The sequence below is a fragment of the Sceloporus occidentalis genome, unplaced genomic scaffold (genome assembly GCF_023333645.1).
Source record: "Sceloporus occidentalis isolate IW3139 unplaced genomic scaffold, rSceOcc1.0.p SCAF_7, whole genome shotgun sequence".
NCBI lineage: Eukaryota > Metazoa > Chordata > Lepidosauria > Squamata > Phrynosomatidae > Sceloporus > Sceloporus occidentalis.
Genome location: NW_028316987.1, coordinates 49,790,288 through 49,815,464, shown reverse-complemented (window position 1 = coordinate 49,815,464; position 25,177 = coordinate 49,790,288). Strand labels below are relative to the sequence as shown.

General features: G+C 41.2%; 1 protein-coding gene across 8 annotated transcripts in view; it reads right to left on the bottom strand.

Moving 5' to 3' along the window:
• Nucleotides 1-12,386, bottom strand: part of SLC4A7 (solute carrier family 4 member 7) — a 100,696-nt gene extending 88,310 nt beyond the window's left edge. For 7 of the 8 annotated variants that reach the window (XM_089532916.1, XM_089532906.1, XM_089532909.1 and 4 more), the window contains exon 1: nt 12,130-12,264. In XM_089532916.1, the coding sequence (XP_089389042.1) occupies nt 12,130-12,177 (48 nt within the window). In that variant the 5' untranslated portion in view covers nt 12,178-12,264. Of the gene's footprint in view, nt 1-12,129 lie in introns of all 8 variants that reach the window. The other variant, XM_089532912.1, reaches the window with a different exon arrangement.
• Nucleotides 12,387-25,177: the final 12,791 nt, after the last annotated feature.

Here is a 25,177-nt window from a genome sequence, read left to right as displayed (position 1 = left end):
ATGGAGCTCTTAGGGCTCCATATGCACTTCCCAGGTGCTCTGTGGCTGCTCCAGGAAAATGAAAGAAATAAAAATTGAATGAAATTAAAGAGTAAGAAACAAAAAATAACACTACTCCTAAACACTATAATAATAATAATAATAATAATAATAATAATAATAAATTTATTTATAGCCCTCCCGATCACTTGGAATCCAGGCGGGTTACAACAGTAAAAATACATTACAATAAAATACTAAATGGTCCCTTCCCAATCCCCTCCCCAATATTAAAACTAAAATTAAACAGTCAGAGTTTAAAAACAATAAAATGCAATACAGCATTAGGTTAGAATTAAAAACAATTTGGCGGGCAGGGAAACATACATCAGAAAATTTGCCTCATATTCATAAACATACACAAGGGAGGAAGCTGGAGTTTATTGGCTAGGTTGGGAAGGCCTGCCGGAAGAGATCCGTCTTAAGAGCTTTTTTGAAGTCTGTAAGAGTGGAGATATGGCAGATCTCTTCCGGCAGGTCGTTCCACAACTTTGGTGCAGCAGTAGAGAAGGGCCTTTGAGTGACAGACGTTAGCCTAGCTTTTTTTGGCTGAAGTAAGTTCTTACTTGAGGACCTCAATGTGCGGGATGGACAGTATGGATGAAGGCGTTCCCTTAAGTATACTGGACCCAAGCCATGTAGTGCTTTAAAGGTAATCACCAACACTTTGTACCTTGCCCGGAAACTGATTGGCAGCCAATGAAGAGACTTCAGAACAGGTGTTATATGATCGTTCTGAGAAGTACCTGTGATTAGTTTTGCTGCCATGTTTTGGACCATCTGAAGTTTCCGAACTTGGCACAGAGGTAGCCCCATTTAAAGCACATTACAGAAGTCCAATCAAGAGGTTACCAGTGCATGTACTACTGTTGCAAGGTCCCCTGGCTTGTTAGATGTAGGCCTCTTAGAGGCTCTGACACAGAAACTGATTCTAAAAAGGGCTCCATAAGCCAAAAAGGTTGGGAACCCTTGTCCTAAGGCAAAGCAATCACAGTGTTTTCTTGGCAAGATTTGTTCAGAGGGGGGTGGTCTTTACCTTCCTCTGAAGCTGAGAAAGTGTAACTTGCTCAACGCCACCTAGTTGGTTTCCATAGGTGAGCAGAGATTCAAAGCCTGGTCTCCCAAAAGGCTTTTTCAACACTGAACCCACAAGACCACACTGGCTCTCTTTAACCTGACACTTGAAGGAAATAAAGATACTTGAACAAAGAAACCTCAGATCGTAAAGAAACTTCAGATCACAAGTCATTCCTCTTAAGCAGTACTGATATCATATCCTGAACTTGCCTGTGAAATCAAAGGACAGCTTGAGAGATCTAGCCTTATTTCAATACCATATACATTGCAATACGAACTAAATGTATGTCCTAAGCATCATATCTACAGCAATGTATAGAACAATTTCTCACTGTATCAGCAACTAATCTCTCCTTACTAAGCAAAGGTGCTACTACTAGAGCAAAGAATAAATTGTATCTCACAGCTTTCCCCCTCACAGCTCAGGCTACCACCAGCATCTCCTTCTCCCTTTCATCCTTTCTGCCAATTCTAAGTCTCGGGAGTAAACACCTGCTACCCTGCATGCTTCTTATGCCCTTTTCAAACACATGCTTTACATTATCTCATTAGGAGACCATCATCACATGAATAGAGCTTTAAGTCTCTCTTTTCATCTTTCCAATATGGAGTACTGCATACACTACTCATTGTTATTGTAAATAACAGCATTTCAGACCACTGAAAAACCAGTACATGAGGTAGAGGGCTTACAGGGAAAAGGAGGTCATCCCCCTTCCCCATTCTGCTAGTTCCGTACTTTTACACTACAGAAATGCCATCCCTTAACATTAAAGTCTGTAGATGGTTCAATCCTATATTCAGATGTACTAGGAAGAAACAAGAAAGGGACAAAGGCTATTTGAATACCTATAATATATTGCCAGTTACACTCATAAATGATACAGTCATCCAACTTTTTAAGTCTGTAAGTTGAATACGTAACTATTGCAGCAATTTCCAACATTAGCATTACTTTTTTTAAATTTTATCTTAATTACATATTGCTTAGTCCATACATCCTATCCACAGCCACTTGAAGTAAATCACAACAATGGAACTTAGTACTTGGCAAGTGTAAGAAACTGAAGCCTAAAATGTTATCTGTGATTAACCTCTGGGTTGTAACCTCATAACACAAATGTTGTCTAACCAAGAGATGAGAAGAGTGCCCTCTAGTGCCACTGTGGCAGTACTCCTTATGTTCTTAAACTAGACAGACAAAAATGTATCATCTCAGTAAAGCAGTACTTGTAAACTATCTTTCAATATGAAACACAGTATTATACAATGCAACTATTGTATCAGCACAGAAATGCTTGCAGATTTATATGCACCAACACATGCACACAGGCACACAAACACCCTTTAAAACTAGAATTGATATTTCCAGCTTTATTTTCAAAGACACACATTGAGATGGCAACTATTGTAAGACTATTCATATCTAAAATAGCAAAATAGAACAGGTCAGCATTTTCTCTACTTCATCCTGAATTCTGCTTAGAACCCTATTCTGTGACTTTCATCTGGGTCTGAAAGGTAGACAACTGCCAAGATATCAATATATTTGGGATTTCAGAAAACTGTCCCCAAGAGGCCAATAGCCCCCTTCGCATTTTCACTATATATGGGAGAATTTGAGCCTCTTCATGCTTTTTGGCCACTAGAGATGTTTCTTCTGTCCATATATTCCATTCTTGAGACCGGAAAGTGACTGCCCTCCTTGTCCCAGTCATTTTTGAAGAAACATGAATATAAGCAAAAAGCAAGTCTCTATAGACCTAAAAAAAGTTGATAGAGGTTAAAAAACAACAACAAATGATCCTGTAACAACCACACTTTATGAACTCCTAATCCAAAAAATCCCCACCCTCTACAGATGAAGAGTTTCACCAAAGAAAAAGCAAATTCATTGTGGTACCAGGTAGAAAGGAAGGGCATCAGCTTTCAGGTACTTCTCATCATTTCTGTTAGAATGACAAGGACAGTGCATCAGGACCCTAATTTTGTTTATCAAATATTATAATGGTAATGAAATAACATCTTGCAAGGGTCCGTCCCCCCCCCCCCGCATGGTATTTAGTGTTTTGGGCTGGTGTTGGATACGTCCATATTTCCCCCCACCCCATCTCATCCATAGTTGCATGCAAATGTCTCCTGATAGGAAGGAAAGTCTAAATGGTACTAGCGCAAAGGGATTCATCACAGTTCCCCTGATATCCGTGACAGCAGCTTCATATCAGCACGGCAATTTGCTTCCTATGAACCACATGTTGCCCACCTGCTTTGGGGAACAAATCCTTCCATTCCTCTTCTGTCTTTTACGAATTGATCATTCTCTTCATCTTAAACTTGCACAGCCTATTCTTTTTTAAGGATTTCTATGGCATTAGCTTATTTCTTCCCTTCCCAGTATTGTATTCAGTGTCTCATCTGAGAACTTCTTTTTCATTTCCTCTGCCTCTCAGATAAAGGTATCTAGGTTTGCATCTGGCCTCTGTCATATTCAGAGTAGACTCATTAGATTCAATGGACATATGTTAAGAATGAAACACCATAAAATACAGGTTGTTTTTCCCAAATCCGAAATGCTTGGGGCCAGAAGTGTTTTGGATTTCAGATCTTGGAATATTTGCATATACCTAATGACACATCATGGAGATGGGAGCCAAGTCTAAACATGAAGTTAATTTGTTTCATACACACCTTAAACACAGACTGAATATAACTTTATACATAATATCTTTAATAATTTTGTGCACGAAACAAAGTTTGAATACACAACCATCAGGAAGCAAGGTGTCGCTATCTCAGCCACTCATGTGGACAATTTTAGATTTTGGATCTTTGAAAGCTGGATAAGGGATACTCAACCTGTATGTCATCACACTATTCCCATGGTGGCAAACTTATGGCATGTGAAGCCATTTTTCAGGGCACAGGATGGCAGGGACATGTGCCTGTTCCTTCCCTTCCCAGCCTGGAGAGGCAGGTGAAGGCCCAGGGGGCACGGAAAGAAGACTAATAGAAGTGTGCCTGTTCCTCTTCTTCCCTCCCCCTTGTCTGAAAGCCCCATTCCCCCCCCCCCCCGGCAGTAACACCCAGTGCCAGAACACCTTTTAGTTTGGGCACTCGGTCCCTAAATGGTTCACCGTCACTGCACTGTTCCTTCTGTGTGAAGTTTCAGGCCACTAAAATCCATGTCCTTATTTTCAGTGGAGTATCTATACGTTTTCCATAAGCTACTAACAGCAAAAGTTAGAGCAAAACAAATAAGAACATAAAACCAAGCATCATGCCAAAATACAACCCGAAGAGCATCCTGAATGAACTGAAAGATAGGGTGAAAAACAGATTTGCAACGTTAAGCCTAATTGATCAGGAACCAGAGGAACTATGGACTGAAGCCAGGGACAGAGTCAGGGAGGGTAATAAAATGACACAAAGTAGACAAAAAGAAACAGAAACCACAATGGATGACAGAAATTTTATAACCAGATAGGGATAGAAGAGAAGCAAAAATGAAAGGTGACAGAAAGAGAATGAGAACTCTGAATGCAACTGTCCTAGAGCTTGTACACAGGGATGAGCAGAACTACACCTGTCCTTCCACATTTGCAGCTCTGACTTTTGTGGCTTTGATTATTCACAGGTTTTATCAATACGTTCTCTCTAGGAACATCTAGGTTCTCTAGCACAACTCTATGGTCAACCTTAACCTAAAGTCGCACTGAAGGGCCTAGAGATTCCTATAGAGAAAACTCCACTAGGAATTTGTAGTTCCTCCAGCGTAATTCTATGGTCAATGTCTGGCAGACATTGACGACAGAGTTGCATTAGAGGACCTAGAGATTGCTAGAGAGGTGTTTTCTCAGGTAAAAACATAGTGCTTTTCTTATTTGCTGTTTTCCCATATTCATAGGGGTCCTGTGCCCCTAACCCCAGTGAATATGGAGGGACGAGTGTACAACAACAAAAAAGAAAGAACAAGATACCTCTTCAACGAGATCCAAGAAATCAAAGGGAATTTTAAACTATGAGTAGGGATGCTCTACATCCAGCAAGGAAACACACTACATGACCAGGAAGCAATAAAAAGATGATGGAAACAATACACAGAAGATCAATATAAGGAAGAGGAAAAAAGATGGCAGAACCATATGAAGAATCATGTGAAAATCAATTTTATTTCCAATTTTAAAGAGTGAAGTGGAAGCTACACTCAGCATAATTCAGACAAATAAGCTACCAGGAACAGATGGTATAATAACTGAGATCATCCAAGCTAGAATCCACATTAGTTCTAACTGGAATCTGTCAACAAATATGGAAAACAAAACAACGGCCCACAGATTAGAAACACTGAGTATATATTCCAATCCCCAAGAAGGGGGATGCAGCAATTACAGCAATTTCAGGACCATTGCATTAATTTCCCAGGCAAGCAAAGTGATGCTCAAAATTATACAACAAAGACTCTTACCATATATGGAGCAAGAAATGCCAGATGCCCAAGCTGGGGACCAAAAAGGAAGAGGGACTAGGAAACACATAGCAAACATATGCTGAACAACAGAACTTACCAAAGAATTTCAAAAGAAAATTACCCTGTGCTTTATAGGCTATTGTAATGATTCCCAAACTCTGATCTTCCAAGTGTTTAGGACTTCAGCTCCCAGAATCCCTGACCATTGACCAAGATGGCTGAGGCTTCCGAGAACTGAAGTCCAGAACAGCTGTAGGACCAGCGTTTGGGAACCACTGGACTATAAACAAAGCATTTGACTACACAGATCATGAAGGACTATGGACTGTTCTTAAAGAAATGGGTGTGCCACAACATTTGATTGTCCTGAAGCATAACCTATATTCAGGACAAGAAGATACTGTTAGGAGAGAATATGGAAAAAATAAAATATTTTCCAAGGCTGCATTTTATCATCCTAGCTATTTAACTTACATGTTGAACACATCATATGTAAGGTAGGATTACATAAGTGAAAATTGGAGGAAGGAGTATCAACAACGTAAGGTATGCAGATGACACTATATTACTACAAACTAACAAAGATTTGGGATGATTACTGGAAAAAAGTCAAGGCAGAAAGTGCAAAGGGAGCTGCTCCTTTGAGGAGCTTTTTTTTTCTAGAGAGGAAGCCTAACAATGAAGCAGCAGGAGGGGCAAATACGCACCCTTCCTGGCTGCTCCATCACCGGGCTTTCTTCCTGAGGAAGAAGCCTGGCAACGGAGCAGTAGGAGGTGCAAACACATGGCTTTCCTGGCTGCTCCATCACAGGGCTTTCTTCCTGGGGAAGAAGCCTGGTAATGGAGCAGCAGGAGGTGCAAACACATAGCTTTCCTGACTGCTCCATCACAGGGCTTTCTTCCTGGGGAAGAAGCCTGGTGACAAAGCAGCAGGAGGGGCAAAGGCGCACCCTTCCCAGGTGACACTCTCTGCACAAGGTGACACCCTCATTAGTGACACCACTGGCGCTGGAGAAGAGTTCTATGGATACTCTGGACTGCTAAAAGGACAAATAAATGAGTCCTACAGCAATTCTAGCTTAAACTCTCCCTAGAAGCCAAGATGACTAAACTGAGTCTGTCATAGGCCTGTTACAGACAGGCCAAAATAAAGCTGCTTCGAGTCACTTTGGAGATATGGTATTTCAATGATGCATGCATCCTAAGAGTCCAAAAGCCGCACCAAATCTGCACTCTAGTCCTTAGAACTGGCGCGTGGCTTTGGTGTGGCTTTTGGACTCTTAGGACGCATGCATCATTGAAATACCATACCTCCAAAGTGACTCGAAGCAGCTTTATTTTGGCCTGTCTGTAACAGGCCATACTTTGGCCCTATCATGAGAAGACAAGACTCACTAGAAAATATAATTATTCTTTTTAAGGTAGAAGGAAGTAGGAACACAGGAAGACTGCATCCCAGATAGATAGACTCAAGGAAGCCACAGTCCTGAGTCTGCAAGACCTCAGCAGAGCTATTAAAGATAGGGTGACTTGGAAGTCTGTCATTCATTCACCATAAGTCGAAGTCAATTTGATGGTAGTTAACAACAAGAAGAAATCTAAAAGTTACTTCTTGAGAGACATACAACCATGTATAATTTAAATTTCAAGCCATTTTCAGAACTATATAACATCTATGATTGATTTTTTAACTATATAAAGTACCTAAAACTCTCTCAAGGTGGAAAATAAGCAAAGGCAAGAATTATCAAAGTGATGTAGACCAAATACTTTCTTTTTAAAGTTTCTGCATTACAACCACAGCTAAATAAATATCTTTGTTATTCTCACTTGTTTAGATGTGAATTTAGTTGATATCTTAATAGTCTAGATCAGAACATTTCTGATATACAGTATTATGTAACATAATTCATTTTATTATATGTAACATTCTAACAACTACAAAATCAGCCACTTGAGCTGCATCCAAACTATCTGGTTTGACACCGCTTTAGCTCCACTCTGGCACCGTAACAAACTGCACTTCTCAGAATTTCATTGCGTGGAGCCCTGGCAGTTAAAGCAGTGTCAAACCAGATTATTTCTGCAGTGTGGACACAACCTTGATTATATACACTCTCCACCTTATGCTTCCCATATTCCACGTCCATTCAGACTTTTAGAAAACACACATATGTGCGAACACACACACACACAAATTAGGCTTTAAAAGGCTTAAACTACATGAATGGATCTTTTCTCCACAAGCTTACCTGTTGCATGGCAAGCGGGTAAATTAGAGGCTAGATGCAAACAGCAGTCCAGAGATATGCCACTAGGTTTGCTTTGTTCAGCACTATAACAACACAGGGTCAGATCTATAACGGTGCCCTTCACTGCAAAAATACTACTCATCCCAATCTACATAAACTGCTGTATATCTCACATACACCTGGAGCTGAGGTGATCCCGACTATGCTCCATCAGTTGACACTACTGTGGCCAGGAACAGAGGTTTAAACGAGTCTGACTGGGAGCTACAAACCCTAGGATGCCTACTCTTTGCTTTGAGCCAAAAAATAGTACTGCCACAACTTAGAACTCAGCTAGGAACTGTTTAAACTACTACAGGCTTTTGTGCACTGGGTGTTACTATGTTTTGAAGGAAATGACCACTGAAATGAGTTTTTCTAAACCACACTATAGGTTTGTATTATGCCATTCTAGCAGCAAGTATCTGATTATGAGTTCTCCAATATGTAACACTCACCTTGACCTGAAATCAATTACTACACTACTTGATGCATCTTTTCCATCTATCCATTGATCTGTACTCTACAAACCAGAACACAGATGTGTGTATCAGAATGACAACTTTCCTAATTTTTCAGAAAAAAAGACAAATGTCAATACACAACTAAAGAACAGTTGACATCAAACCATTAGTTATGAAGCCTAATGTATTCTAATCTCATCAGAAGTTAAACCTAGTAACTTCCTCCAAAGTACTAATAGAGATGGGTCTAGAGATAGACCTCAGAGAACAAAACACTTGTGGGGGGGAAGTATACACTGGAGTGTTTACTCACTCAACTTCCTTTGCTGTGAGAAAAGTTTTTCCACTGCCTTGCAGCTGTCTACACTGCATATTTAAATAAGATTAACTGCCATGGCATTGCCCCAAGGACCCTCAGGGGTTACCATTAGGGTAAGTCACAAAAAAGCTCAACAAAAAATCCATACTTAAATAAAAATAAGTCAAGATTATTTTGTTTCTGTGTGTGTGTGTAAGAAAAAAGAGGGTTACTAAAAAGGGCCATGTCTGCTTCATTCCATCCTCTGCCTTGAAAGGAAGTAAAGTGAATCACTGTGGTGTTATCCTTTTCTGTCCACCTCCATAAACACCGGTAATGAAAAGGGCCTAGAAATAGCATACCACTTCCTTGAACTCTTACGACTCCAAAATCTGAATAATATATCTTTATTCATTTTCGTACACAATGTTGTTTTCACACACAGTTATCTGCTACATGTTTTCAATACAATATTACTTTGTTTAGCTTCATCTTTACAAAACTTCAAATTTCCGCTATTCCGATCACATTACATAATGTCACAATATTTACACTTCCTTTATAGAGTGTTAAAGCATGTTAATCAAGTATAATGAAACCTTTATCTTCCATTATCTTCTGTCCCATTAATTTATCCTTATAACAGCTCTTGGTAGTGTCACATAGTATTGTGGCATAGAAGTCTATAACTTAAATGAGTAAATCCAAATATATAATTCTATACATCCATTCCATGTGAATAATGATCTCTGTTGTAGATCCTTCCCTAAGCCATCTCTTTTAGGGGTTTATCACATGGGAGGCAAAGCGCCCAAATCCCATGAATAAACAGGGATTAAATCCAGGAATATTCCACAAAAGCGGGATTGTTTGCAGACAACATCACCATTATCCGGGACTTAACCCATGATTAAAGTGGCCAAAACACACCTCTTTTTACTTTCCGGATTTTCCCAAAAGTAAAAAGTGTCCAAAAGCAAACAAAACGTGTACTTTAATTCACGGGTTAAGTCCAGGATAAGAGCGAGGTCGCGGGGTGTCATCTGAAAACAATCCTGCTTTTGCGGGATATTCCCGGATTTAATCCCCGTTTATCCACAGGATTTGGGCACTTTCCTCCCGCGTGATAAACTCCTTACATTCCTTCCCATCTCTTTCCTCCTCCTCAACTTTTACTATCCCTCCTTACACTTCCTACTCCTCCTTTCCTCTCAAATACCCTCTTCTTTCTCCACCTTTCCTGTCGCAGACTACAAAACGCGAGGACAAAAGAGCCTGCCCCATGTGTCTGCAGTCACAAAAGAAGCAGGTGAGAGGAGAGAAAGGAGAGAGGCTAAAGCAGCCCTTTCCAAAGATCCACCTCTTCAGTTGTGCTCTGTGGCATGAAGGGAGAAGCACATGTTGGCCTTACACTTTGTGCGTTTTGTGCCCTTTTTACCCTATTTGACATTTCCCAGTGTAGACAGTATGAAGGGAGCATTTGGGAGTCAAGAAGGGGGGAATATACAGGAGAGAGGAGGGTGGTGATGGAGAGAAGGAAGGCAGCAGTGAGGCTCAGAACAAAGAGCCTGCCCTCAGCCTCTCAGGAGCTGTTCCTGAACAAAAGCCATGAGCTACTACTACATAGAGCAGGAGCCCTTTTCGGGAGCAGGAAGGCAAGCAGACAGGGAGGCAGGCAGACAGGGAGTGAGCAACTGGGGGATTACGAAGGCCCTGGCAAGAAAAAGAAATCAGTCAAGGGGAAAGGGTCAAGGGGAAAGAACACCTTCCTCTCTGAAATGTGTGACATCTACTGTTGTTATACAGGAAACATAACCGGGGTAGCTGTGATGGCCATAGAAGCAAAGTACAATAACATCCCAAATCCCCCCTCCAAACAGTGATACCTTTATGGAGCCCACCAAAATGCATCAAATACAATATCATCCCAAATCACCCCCTCAAACAGTGATACCTTTATGGGGCCCATCAAAATGCATCCGAAAAAAGCTGGCAATATATATTTGATGCATTTGGGTGGGCCTCATAAAGGTATCACTGTTTGGAGGGATGTGGGATATTATCTTTGATTCATTTTGGTGAGCCCCATAAAAGCATCACTGTTTGGGAGATTTGAGATGATATTATGTTTTATGCATTTTGGTGGGCTCCATAAAGGTATCACTCTTTGGGGGGTTTGGGATGATATTGTAATCTACTATTATTGGATTTGGGATGATATTGTAACCTCTTATTGTAATCTACTATGATATTGTCATCTGCTACACTTGGTCTTTCAGTGCAACTTTTGGTTAAAGTTGACCCTAGAGTTGCACTGGAGGACCTAGATATTCCTAGAGAGGACGTATTAATCAGATCCATTAGTAATCAAATCCGCTAAAATCAAAGCCACCAATATGGAGGGGTGAGTGTATTATTATTGTTTTTCTTACTACTACTATTACTATGCTTTAAAGCAGATATACTACTACTACTACTATGGTGTTAGGGCTATGGAGGGCACTTTGAGTGAGAAAGGGAGGAGTAAATAGTGTGAGAGTGGTTTGAGTGTTGGACTCTGGAGTTGTTGGGGTTGTGTATCTCCCAAGTCACCTTTGGCTTATGAGGACCCTAAGAAGGCCATATCATGGTCTTTTTTCTACATATCTCTGTGTTTGTGTATATGTGTAAAGAGTCAAACTTTACATATGTAAAGTATGTAATGTATATGTGTATGCATATGTGTATGCATATAGTACATATATGTATAGAGTCAAACCTAAGAAGACCCTAACATGCACTTTTTCTGCATATCTCTGTATATATGTGTAGAGTCAAACTTTACATGTGTAAAGTATGTGCTGTATATGTGTATATATGTGTGTGTGTGTGTGTGTGTGTGTGTGCGGGCGCATAAAGTATGTGTATGTGTAAAGAGTGAAACCTAAGAAGACCCTATCATGGGCCTTCTTCTTAGGGTGGTCATAAGAGGGGTTTTCTTGTCTGGTTTCTTCAGGTTGCCATGGCCATCCTCCAGAGGCTGAGAGAGTGTGACTTGCCCAAGTCTCCAGTCTTGCCATGGAAAGCCACTGGGTGACATTTGGGGCAAGCCACACTCTCTCAGCCTCTCTCGCCATAGTAAGGTCGCCATTAAGTGGAACTGCATGATTTTGAACTGACTTTCTGGCAAATGTCTGGGGTCACAAGAAGAATACATAAAAGGGAGGTCTGAGGTGGGTGTTAGTGGGGAGGCAAGCTTCTTCCTCCATTCCCAGCCTGGACACCTGTGAGAGAAAGGCCAGGAAGGAGAGGAGGAAGAAAGAGAGCAGCCTCCCCGCTTTGTGTCGCCTCCAGACTGAGCCAGGCGCCTAGAAGAAAGCCAGACCCGCGAAGCTCCGCCCCCACAAAGAAGAGAGCCCCCTCTCCTCCCCCTCCCTCCTCCAAGAACGGCGGTTGCTCTCGCGCCTCCCCAACTTTTCAAACGCCCCCCCTTCTCCCTCAACGTTCCATTACCGTGGTGAGTAGCGGTCTCATCTGCTCCCCTGCGCGCTCCTCCTCCATGGTACGGTCCGCCGTAGAGGCGGATGCAGTGGGACTCCAGAAGGCAGCTCGAGCGGGGGGGGATTGCGAAGGCCCTCTGTCTGTCTGGTGTGGAGCGCTTATTACAAGTCCCTTGCTCAAAGCAGCAAAGGGCCCCCTCCTTCTTCGGCGGCTGGTTTTTGCTCTCGCCGCGGAGCCCAGCCGGCTCGCGCGTGGCCACGCCCCCTCCCCTCCCCTCGAAGGCGTATGATTGGCAGAGCCAGGAACCAATCGGCGTCGAGATGCGGCCCCCTGTTTGGGACGCCTCTGCTGAGGGGAGGCTATAAGCGAGGCTTTGAGCTTCGCCGCCTCAGAGGCGGTTGGGGGAGTGAGTGGGTGGGGCGAAGGAGGCAGAAAGGGGAACTCCACACGGGAAATAATGCGGTTGGACAGTACATTGTCTTGGCTCAAGGCTATGGAATTCTGGGATGGGTTGTTTGTTGGGGCTCCAGAGGAGCCCTCAAGATGCAATTGAGAAGCTTCTCCTGCAGCAAGGAAAGACTCAATCCTTCTTTGCCAAGGCAGAGAGGAGCACATCTAGCTTCCCACTCTCTCTCAGTCTGAGAGACAGAAAGGACTCCTTTAGATGTCCCCTCCTAATAGTCTGAAATCCTATGGCCCTTGAGTGGGCATAGCAGGAGCCTTAGTTGAGATCAGAGCTCTCCCTCCCAAGTCCAGCTTCAGAGGGAGAGCTCCAGTCTTAGCTCTGCCCTCTGTACTTCATCGGATCTTCCTGCAGTCACATCCTTCAGAGCTGTTTGCTATGGTTATAGCAGGGTTTACATATACAATAATCTGCATTATGTTGCCAAATAAATTAAAATAATTGTATAATTTTGATCTAATTAATAACATTTATTAGATGTTACTGTATTGTGTTGTTTCTTAAGTGCAATATGCCACAGAAAAATACAGCAGGAGATACATTTCTGTTCCCCCTTTCCCATGCAAGTTCATTTTGGGAGATCATGTTCTTCCCACACACGCTTCTTCCTCCACTCGACTGAGTGACATCACTCCCAGCTGCTATACAGCCAACTTACAAATGAACGTGGACAGGCTTTTGGCTTCCATTTTATTCTATGTCTATTCTCTAAATGTTTCAAACGATTCCAAAATTAGCTTCCACTTTCATGCCATCCGGTCCTTCTGCCCAATAACCTTTTTAGATCTCATTTAGAGTTTGTAATTCTGTTAAAATGTATGGACAATTACTCTGTTGGTGTGGTTAGCATGTCACTGTTCATGGACTGTGCAATATATAAGAGACATAAGGGCAATCCCATGATTTCCCCATGAGCTCAGGTACCTGTAAGCTTGCTATTAGTTTACTTTATTTTACTTATATCTTACCCTTCCTCCCAATGAATTTCAGAAAGCCTACACAGTTCTACCAAAAATATTTTGTCCTCACAACAAGCAGATTAGACTGAAAGATTTTGGAGTGGCTAGTCTAAAATTTAGTTATTTATTATTTGGAGTATTGATACCCCACTCTTCAGCCACAAAGGCTGTGAGAGTGGCTTACAAATTGTTAATTAGATAGTTCCCTGCCCTCAGGTTTACCATCTAAAAAGACATGACACAAAAGAAGAAGGGAATGGCAGTGGGGAAGAGGATCAAGTCCACTGGTTCGTCTCTCCCTCTGAGGCCAAGACTGGAGGGAGGGCCCTTCTTCTTTCCCTGGGCTAGGCCTGGTGGAGCTGGGCCTGTCCTTCTCTCCCTCTGAGGCCTGGCCAATGGCAGATAGACTGGAGGAAGGGCCCTTCTTCATCATCCAGAGCTTCATATATGAATAGTTGTAGAGTGCATCTTTCACTGTTGGATGGGCATGGCAGGGAATTCTAATTCACAGATGAATTCTGAGGTCTAAATCCAACTAAAGTAAACCCATTGAAGCATTAGGGTTTTCATAAATGTTGGCATAACATTCAGCAGATGATCCAATGGGTTAATTCTAGTGGCACCTAGCGGTTGGATTTAGGTCTAAATTTTGCCCTCATTTTCAAATAAGGTAGAAAGTGCTGAGAGCTCTTTGATTCTTTGATGCAATTTTTTTAAATATAAAGTCTGTGTAAAAAATAGAGTTCTGTTTTATTAGACACATCAGATGGTACTGTGTTATTTATATACATTTTACATTGCCTACTACTGGATTATAAAGATTTTGTTAGTAAAGCAATAAACAGCTATAAAGAACATTTCATGCAAGACAAGAACTTTTTGGTTCAGTCAATGGGCTGGTACAGACAGGCCAAAATAAAGCTGCTTCGGGTCGCTTTGGAAGTATGCTGTTTAAATGATGCATGCGTCCTAAGAGGCTGGAAGCTGCACCAAAACTGCACTCCAGTCCTAAGGATTGGAGCATGGCTTTGATGTGGCTTTCAGACTCTTAGGACACATGCATCATTGAAACAGCATACCTCCAAAGTGACCCGAAGCAGCTTTATTTTGGCCTGTCTGTACTGGCCCAATGCTTCCATTAACTGTTTAGCACTGCTGTTGCTCATATTGACTAACAGAATTGCTCACATTGGGAAGGTCAAGATGAATATGCTCTACAGTTTATTAGCAAGAATTAGTTTGACAGCTTAATCTGGATCATTGTTTACTACAGCTGAGCCTCAGAACCTATTTTTAATTATTCGCCTAGGACATATAGCATAGCAGTATACTGACATTCTTGCTAACCAAGGGCAAGTTCCCTATTTTGGCTGAGCAAATTCTCTATTCCCTACTTCTTTTCAAGGCTCACTTAGATCCAATTCTCATCTGAATGTGATGGCATAAAATTACAATAATGTACCTTTTATGTCTCATTTTTTGCGTTAATTTTTTTCAGAATATAGTATCAGAAGAAATCTAATAGCTACCCTGCAATGATAAATTATCACAAGTCATTGTTTGGTAATAATAATAACAATCCTTTTGTTCATCATCCTCATTCTCATCACCACCTCCATTGTCATCATCTATCTAAAAGTAAAAGTGACCTCATGTTTCCTTACTTCACCCAAAAAAAATGGCCTGTGATCCTGAATGCACTCAATAGTATGCTCCTTGGCCACTAGCCTGTGGAGTCCCACAAGGTTCCATTTTGTCCCCCATGTTATTCAACATCTACATGAAACCGCTGGGAGAGGTCATCCGGAGTTTGGCGGTGAGGTGTCACCAGTATGCAGATGACACCCAACTCTCTCTCTCCTTTCCATCTGATTCCAAGGAAGCTTTCTCTGTACTGAACCAGTGTCTGTGGCCAGTAATGGACTGGATGAGGACAAACTGATTGAAACTTAATCCAAACAAGACAGAGGTGCTCCTGTCATTTGCAAGGCAGATCAGGGAATAGGGACATTACCTGTGCTGGATGGGGTTACACTCCCCCTGAAATGTCAGGCTCACAACTTGGTGTGCTCCTGGACTCCAGTGGCCAGGAGTGCATTTGCACAGGTAAAACTTGTCTGCCAGTTGTGCGTATTTCTTGAGACATCAGATCTGACTACAGTGACACGTGCCTTGATTACATCCCATTTGGACTGCTGTGATGCACTCTATGTGGGGCTGCCTTTGGAAACTGTTTGGAAACTTCAGTGTGTGCAAAATGCCACTGCAGAATGCTGACTGGGGCCAGTTATAGGGACCACATAAGTCCCTTGCTGAAACAGCTTCACTGGCTACCGGTTCGTTTCTGGGCACAATTCAGAGTGCTGGTTCTGACTTCTAAAGTCCTACATGGCTTAGGTCCAGATTATTTGAGACCATATCTCCCCATACAAACCTGCTAGAATCCTAAGATCTTCTGGGGAAGGCTTTCTCTCAGTCCGCCCACAATCACAGACTTGCCTGGTGAGGACACGGGAGAGAGAGCCTTCTCAGTGGCTGCTCCTGCCCTCCAGAATGCCCTTCCATGAGAAGTAAGCCTGACCCCCTCCGTGCTTGGCTTTCATTGGCAGGTAAAAATGGCTCTGTTCAGGCAGGCTTTTAATCTCTAGTTATGCGATGGGTTTTATACTGTTTTTAGCTGATGTTTTATTGTTTTGTTGCAATGTTTTTTAGAATTGTTATTGTGAGCCGCCTTGGGTCCCTTGGGGAGAAAGGTGGGATAGAAATTGAATAAATAAATAAAATAATAAATTAAGCTTTAGTCCTGGATACAGTGGAAGGTACAAAACAACAACAAACAACAACTTTAAAAAATGTTTGAATTTAAGAAATGGGACATGTGAGTTTTGATCCCAATAAATAACCAAGAAAAGGGGTAGCTTTAATTGTCCAACTATCTGATTGGTCTGTAGCATTGAAAAGTCCAGTGCCAATCCCTGGCACCTCCAATACTATTCAAAATCCTGAGGAACTTTTGGCAGTCCCTCAAATCAGTGTTGAACTAATACTATAATTTGCTATAAGGCAATTTTCTGCATTCTAAATTCATACATTTTTTGGTCAAACATGCATACCAGCTACTCTCTTTAATACATTTTTGCAACTGTTAGGCCATGAAGCCTAGGTATTGCAATGCAGATTCTATATCTGCTCAGAAGCAATGTTAAGGAATTAAAATTCCTTTATACACCTAAGCAAGATTACCTCCATGGAATTTACAGTTTACTCTTGTGCAGCTGGATGTAAGATTGCAGCCTTAAAGTGACTGAAATGCTTATAAAATCAGATTTAAATGAAAAACCAATTAAAAAACAAAAACAAAATAAAGCCAAAGCCAATTTTAAAGCATCGCTTTGTATTGATCCTTCCTGGATACTACATGTAGTATGTGCTTCAATAATCTATTCCAGTTATAGTTGATTCTGTCAAGGGAATTTTGAAACTTCAAACTGAGAAGAAAAAAATGCCCCACAGTGTGCTAGTAAACCTGGAAGGCTACTCCTTAGCCTGAGGCCAGTTCATAAAGAGGACATTTGAAACATTACTAATGAAAGCAGAAAGCAGAATGAAAAACCTGTTTGCAAAACAAGGTCATGACTGATGTACATGAAGCTACATGCCCCTGGACTCTCCCCCCACCCCCAATTTTATATTTTGTGACCTATTGAAGTATGAGCAACTTCCTTTCCCATAGAGTCAATATTTGCACGTACACTTTAAAACAAAAAACATCTGGCTTGATTTTTCAACGCATCTCTGTACTGTTAAACCTGGGGCGGGGTAGGGGGGGAGAGAATTAGGTGTAGTATACTGTAGATGAAATTTGCCAAATTGGTAGTCTCAAACTGTACTTCAATGAAAGAGGTGTACTTTGTTGGATGTAGAGACCCTCATAGAGTAACGTTCCAGTTCTTTGGTTCCCTTTTGTTTAGCTGCTGCAGCTAAATTTGGTATCTTCCAGGAAATCCAGGAAAAAAACCATAATTCAGGGGTAGCCCTATTGACTGTGCAGTTTGGGACTATGATTTGGGAATTTTTTTTCCTATACAGTACCTAGAAGTCTTTTCAGATGTAACAGTAGAGAAAGTTATTGAGAAATTCAATGTTCCCCACATAAGAAAGGAGTAGTTAGCTTCTCACAGAACAGGGACAGCTGGATCTCAAGAGAAGTTACTTTTCTGTTGCTAAGGGAACTGAAATTATATTACCTATCTTTTATTGCTTTTTGTCTCTAGTCCTCATATGGTTAATAAGAGGAGCAGCCTCTTGTTGTGTGCCTTCAAGTTGTTTCTGACTTATGGAGACTCTAAGGTGAACCCATCATGGGGTTTCTTGGCAAGTTTCTTCAGGGGAGATTTGCCATTGCCATCCTCTGAGACTAGTCCAACATTCATGCCCAAGGTCACCCAGTGGGTTTACATGGCCGAGCTGGGATTTGAACCCTGTTATCCAGAGTCCTAGTCCAATGCTCAAACCACTACACCACACTGGCTCTGGACTGGAGGGGCAGTGGCCTCTGCTTGCATTTAAATCCCTCAATACCATCTTAACTGACAACATCTCAGACAGAATGTAGTCCTATGATTCTAACATCATCACCATTTTTCTCCTGTACAATTTTTAACATCTTTGCCTGATGAAGAAGCCAGTGAAGCTTCAAAGGCCTGCATAATGTATTTTACACTTTGGAAGTGGCCCAATAAAGGTATTGTTGCTTAAGGATTTTGGGTTTGTTGCATTTTGCTGAATGGTCAACATGGCTACCACTGAATATTTTTTGTCTCCTTTTAGTTTTCAAAAGAAATGGGAAAATTCCATCCACATCACACATGATATGAATTAGTTTTACTTTAATCCTTTAGTTACAACTTTCGTTTGAAGCTGATTATCTAGACAAAGTTCTTGAACTGCAGCTCCTAGTATTTCTCATCACTTATTATGCTGACTGGGGCTGCTAAAAGTTGTATTTCAACAACATCTGGAAGGCTGCACCCTTTCTTTCATTCACAATCTACCAATAGTCTATTATTATTGTTGTAATGTAAACGAAGCATGTGATGACAACAGCCAGTTTGAAGGACACGTGGTGACAAATGGGGTCATAACACATGGAATGAGAAAAGAGCACCATGTTCCCAAAATGCCACTTTGGTGGTTCACATGTGCAAAATAAATAAATAAATTCAGATGCACTTAGAAAACTCACAATACAACAGAACACTGGTCCAAATGTACTCCACTGGATTCATAAAACAACTACATTATTCATTGTAATGAGAGCTAGTGTGGTGTAGTTGTTTGAGTGTTGGACTACGACTCTGGTGACCAAGGTTCTAATCCTCACTCAGCCATGGAAGCCGACTGAGTGACCTTAGGTAAATCACTCTCTCTCAGACTCAGAAAAAGGCAATGGTAAATCCCCTCTGAACAAATCTTGCCAAGAAAATCCCATAATATCCCATAAATTGGAAATAACTTGAAGGCACACAGCACAGCACACAACACACACAGAGAGTTCAGCATTCAGTATTTAATAACTGATGCTAAAGGTCTCATTGTGGAAGCAGGAGATGGAGATAGTTGCTCCCCCAGATCCCCCTTTTAAAATAACTGCTATTTAGAAGTGTGCATATCGATCTGCACTGTTGGTTTTTATAGTTATTTTTTAATTAAAAAAAGCAAGGAGGAACAAATTCATGGCCAGCAGTTCTCCTGCTGAGAATCTTGCCTAGTGTATTGATGCAGTTCTTAAAATAATTTCAGACAGTAAAGAGATGACAAATAGGATGAAAATAGGACAAAGAGATGAGGAGTGATGTCCAATCCCAGTCAAAGTGCCAGGTGGAGAATTTCCACCCAATGCCCATGAATCCAAACATATAAGGGTTGTAGATATGATCTTGATGCCATTTACCCCACAGAGTGATGAAGGAGGATTACAGCTTTCGATACTGGTTCGATTCTGGTTCCAGAGCTAGGAGGCAACTTTTTTCTAACTAATCACTTTGGTAACTAGTTTTTTATGATAATGAGCTGAAGTCAAGCTACATTTTGCTTGTTATGAGCATTGCTAGAATACAGTACTTTTTAGTGAAATAGTGAGTTGGTCTAAACAATGGGACTAGCACAAGGAAAAGTCACATAGGTAACTTATTATTTGCATTTTTCTCAAGATTTCCAAGATGCAATATCTGAACTACCCACTTGGGGGAACCAGAGAGCATTTTCTTGTATTTTCCAATGGTACAAATTAATAGTGATCTTGTTAGTAATGAATAACCCAGTGAACTACATTTCTAGGCTGCTGTAACAGTAAAAATTAATAACCTTTCAGATGATCAAAACAATGATTAAATCATTCAGTTTCTTGTTTAAAAAAAATCCCAAGCTCTCGTCTCCAAAGGAATCAGACATGAATGGCACTATAGACTTCCATTATCAAAATCCTTATCTAAATCTAGCTTGTGCAAAAAGTTCAGGTTGCCTTGAGGCTGATGTTCAGTGTATGGTGAAGATTTATACCAGAAAGTGCTGACAAGCTACTGATAAAAGTTTATGAATCCCAAAAGAGAAGAAAAGAAATTACTTTGTTCCTATCCCCTCCAACAGCTGAAGAACAGATAAAAAAGCACATTAATGTTAAAATCTAAAATCAAATTTCTTAGTTGTATGTGAAAAACTTTAGAATGATTAGTTATGTTATGACACTGATGCTATGCCCAAATTTTTTTAGCCCAGCATTGGTAAATGTTGCATAATGTGTCCTTGCATAAAGAGGACAGAATTAATTTCAGGATCTAAAATGACATGCTCTTGAAATATAATAGACTGTGGAAAGAACAGCCCTACATCGGTTACAATTTAGACTTGAATTTATTTTGAGATAGGCAATGTGGTGTCAGTTTCCAAGGTTTCAGAGATTCTTTTGTGCTCAGCTAAAGTGATAACTAGATAAGGTAAAGAACTTTTAATTAAGCTGTAACTATATCACTTTAATGGAGCAATCAGTACAAGCACCAGACATAATGTTGCTTAAAAGGTTCAGCCTGGGTAAGTCCTGTTTCATGCAACCTAACTGGTTTACATGCAAATGTAGGTAGGATTTTCAAGGTCTGGGGGTAATGTTAATCATTCTACAGTGCTTCTCACTGTATTCAGTGTGATAAATATCCTATCTTATACAACAACCTTGTAAGGGAGTTTAGTACGATCTCTATTTCTCATTTATGTACTGGTTGCACAACACATAGGATCAATCTGTCAGTAATCCAGTTGTTCTCCCTTGAAAGTAATCCAGTTGTAAGGGTGAACCTTTTGTCCCGGCAAGCTTGTACATGTACTTTATGTACTCATTTTGTTCCAGCATTGTTAGGTAGGATTACTCTGTCATGCAATAATAAGATATTTGCATCCCAGATTTGTTTCTTAACTGGGCAACTATATTCATTCATTGGGATTGCCAGCTATTTGCTGATAAGCCTATTCAAACTGATGTGAACATTGTTGTACGATCAAGTTGTGACACAAACACAAAAGTAAAGAACGTTTTAAAGCAGATGTGCAATAGTCTGATTTTAATATGGTGATTTGATACATCACCCCCGAGTGCTTTTGGGCAGACAACATAATTTAGTGCTTCTGCCATCCATGTACTCATGTGCCAATGGTCATGCAGGTTGGAGGGTTAGGAGAGTTGCAGTTTTTAAAAGTAACTTTACAGTGTCCTGCGACATTTGCAAAATTAGTTCCTGCATTCAAATGGATGGCAAGAGTGGGGACAACAGATGTGAAGATATTTGCAGGAAAATAGTAACTGAAGAGGCAGAAACTCTCCCTCTCTCAAACAATGCAAAACCAGAAGAATCCCTGGTATATATGAATCCCAGACTCATATATCAGCAATGGAGTGTGCAGTCACAAGGTGGCCTTACTACATTCACATTCATTCTGTTCAGCTAGCCCAAGGAATCATAGTTGATATTACTTAAGATGTTATTTTTATCAGGATGCTTCTAGATTCATGGAGGGACCCAGTCAAGTACCATTTGGGGCCTCTCTCCAATCACTTTCCAGAGGGAAGGCACACAAAGAGCAAAGCATTCTTTCAGTTGTATTTGCAAGGCTATAACTTGCAATGGTTGAGAGCAATCAGTTTTTCCTGCCCTGGAAAAGGGCTACATGACTCAGCCAGCGTTTGGAAGGATGGCTAAAAGTCCATGGAAAAATGACTTCCCCAACACAGAAGGGACAAAACACTTTCAGCTGATCTTGCAGGTGCTGAGAGCTGCTGGTTTTTGTACTTCATTTTTATTCTTGACTGGAAGGAGGGCAGCATGCAGGTGAATCCCTTCTCTGATTATCTTCAGTGGCTTCACAATGAACAAGGCTTGGGATAAGGGAAGTCGAGCCACTCCAAGCTGGCTTCTGACTCTATGTGGTAAAATTAAGCCTATGGACCAAATGTTCCCTTATCCCCACATAGCAAGACAAATTAAACCTAATTCTGGAATAAGAGCCTTGGCTAGCATGTAGACAATTACTAGGGTTCCCATATAGAGACGGGACTGACCCCTCTTGTCTGGGCCTCAAAGTGAGAAGAGGAATTTCAGGGTGAGAACTGACTTGGTGGGGTTTTATTTTTAACAGTCTGAGGACCATTGCTGTAGGCTGCTTTGGAGTGGCTACTATAGACTCTCTTGGGAGTCTGCCTGGACAACTCAACCCCTGCCTTCTTCCTATAAAAAAATCTTTAAATTGCAGTGTTCACTAGTGCTCAGCAGGATGCAGTGGTCAGCTTGGAGAAATAGTGGGGTGCCTCAGCACCAGGATCTGTCCCTGGTTCTCGGATTTTGGCCTTGCCATCTTGGGGCTTGGACTGCTTTGGAGTGGCTACTATAGACTGCATAGACATTTCAACTTCTGACTTGATAACTCTAATATATTTGATATAGCAGAAATAACTGCATTATGAATGCAATAGGTAGAAATATAAAAACTAGATCCATAGTTTCCTATCTCAAGAAATAAATGTACCTGCATGCATATGATTAATGAAGAAATGCATGCATATGATTAAAATATGATGGAAAAGATGAGGCCCTTTCTTGGCGGAACTCATTCAAGTCATAGACAAAAGGTGTCTGATGGCCTCCTCCTGGCAGGTCTGAGCCTATCTAGAGGAGCACCAGAGTGATATCAAATGCAATGCTAGACATATTTATTCAACAGTAAGTTCATTTGGATTTAGTGGGGTTTTCTCCACACATAAACAAGTATCAGATTGGAGCCTTTCAATAGTAAAATCATTCAGACAGTGGAGGATCCCATACGTATGGAGGTGTAGTGGAACCAAGGCTACCAGGTTAGAACACCAGAACTTTTCTTAGCAGGGATGATGGCAAAACTTACACTCCTTAGGCATTTAGTTGCAACCCTCACATTAGCTGGGCAGGAAGAAAAGAGAGGGATGGGTTTTCCTGGCAATGGTATACTGTGAGTACTCCTTGTTCTTATACAAAGTATTGTGTGGTGGTTTGGAGTGGTTTGGGGAAACAACCTGCTTCCGAAAACTCCTGTTTCCTTCCTGCTGGATACAGGAATTAATACAGGTATCTCCCTAGAGGGACTGTCATGATGAATGTCTCCACTTCAACAGTTGGCTAAGCTACATTATTCTCTGTGAATCCCCGTGAAACGTTAAAGTCGGCTCCTATAAAGAAATGTATTTTGTTGGAAGAGATTCAACAGCAAAAGACCATAAAGAAAGCAGCCTCCTTCACAGTACCTTTCCACTTGAGGGATATGTTTACATACAACTGTCCATTTGAGCAACCGTTAATGCAAGTGAGCTATTACACACACGAGGCTTTGCAAAGATATAACATCAATTGACATATCCAGCTCCTCCTAGAGTGCGTTCTCCAGCAATGCTCGGTATCCTCCTGTTGCAGGGTAGGATTCCAGATTATTTTCAAACCCTTTCACTGCTGGTGTTGAGGAAGGTCTTTTTGTTTGCAAGATTGAATGTACACTCCTCAAATGTGACCGGGGGCAGATATTTGCAGAGCCCATTTTTGAACTGTGTACGTCACTGTGATCAAGCTCCAGATGTTCTCCATCATATTGTATTGTCCATTGTATATAATTCCTAGGAGGAAATTGTTAAGAAGGATATTGGAAATGAATATCTGTTTGGATTGGTGTCAGTGGAATACTTATTGGAAGATCGGAACCCGCATATTACCAGGCTAATGGCCAATTTTCTGGTGGAGGCTTAAATTTTAATAACGATCCTGAAGTTTTATTGTAAATGCATGTTGTTGTTGTATGCCTAATAAAGGTTGACTGACTGACTGACATGAAGATTTGACTCCTTCCCCCTCTGCTTGGATTTAAAGCAATAAGAAACATCAAATAAGTCCATATGATTATTTGGATCATTACATTTCATCCACCTGTCAAAAAAAGGAAATATTGTATGAGACAGAACTATGCATTCACTGTCCATGACAAAGGGGCTCTACAGACCGGCACTTTGTGCCGGCCTGTAGGCGGAGCCATGGTGCAACGTCCACTTCTAGATGGTGTGCGGCATCATGGTGCAACCCTGGCACTGCATCTAGATGATGCAGCAACAAAAGGGTGTCAGGAAGCCATGCCACCGTGGCTATGACGCCCTTTAGAGGGTGCAAAAAGGAGCCAGTTTTTCCGGCTCCTTTTTATGCTCCCTAGAGGCCGAATCAGTGCCGCAGCATGCGGTTGCTGTGGCACCAAACTATTAAAGGGGCGGCTGGATGCCACCCATTTGTCCAGGCCCTAAGTCTCTATTTAAATATGGGTGAACACAGAACAACTAGAAGTTAACTGGTGAATCCTTCATGAATTATTGCTCAGTTGCAATTACAACAGAGCAAAAACATGTTTTCTGGGCTCTACTTGTCTTGTTATTTTCCATCTCTTTTACCGCTGTTGTCTGAACAAGAAATGAAATGGATGTCTTTAGGTGTAGAATTTTTCCCCTGGATTCCCCCCCCCCCCCAAAAGGCCAAACTTTTTTCCCCCTAGTTGGCCTAGAGGCAAAGTTTGGAAAAGTTACTTTATTGACAACAACTCCAGAGTCAGCTAGCCAGTTCTCCCTCTGCTTTTTATAACTTCCTACTTGATCTGGGGACTTTAAAAAGCTGGCACTTTTTTTATTCCCTAATATATATTTTAAAATTAAACATTTGGTTCAGTACAGATAGTTTAGAGTGTAGTATTGAGGCTCTAGCTTGTGCTCTTATGACAACAGATTTCAAATGAAAATAGAGATCTCTTTAGGGACATTGCAGGATGCGGGGGGAGCATTCTTGTGCACACAGCAATGTTATCAGTTGTCAAGCCACAACTGGTCATTTCAGAAACACTGAAAATACAGAATTGTAAGAGCCATTTCAGACAGAGGATTTTCAAAGTATGTCTCTTCAACATGGAAAAAAATGCAACAGTGTTCAGATACAGATCAACCTAAGAATTCCTGAAGCTTTCATTGTACACTGAAGTGATTATATCAGATGTGAAAGAATTCTCAAAAGACTCGTGTCTTGCATACTTACTCCAT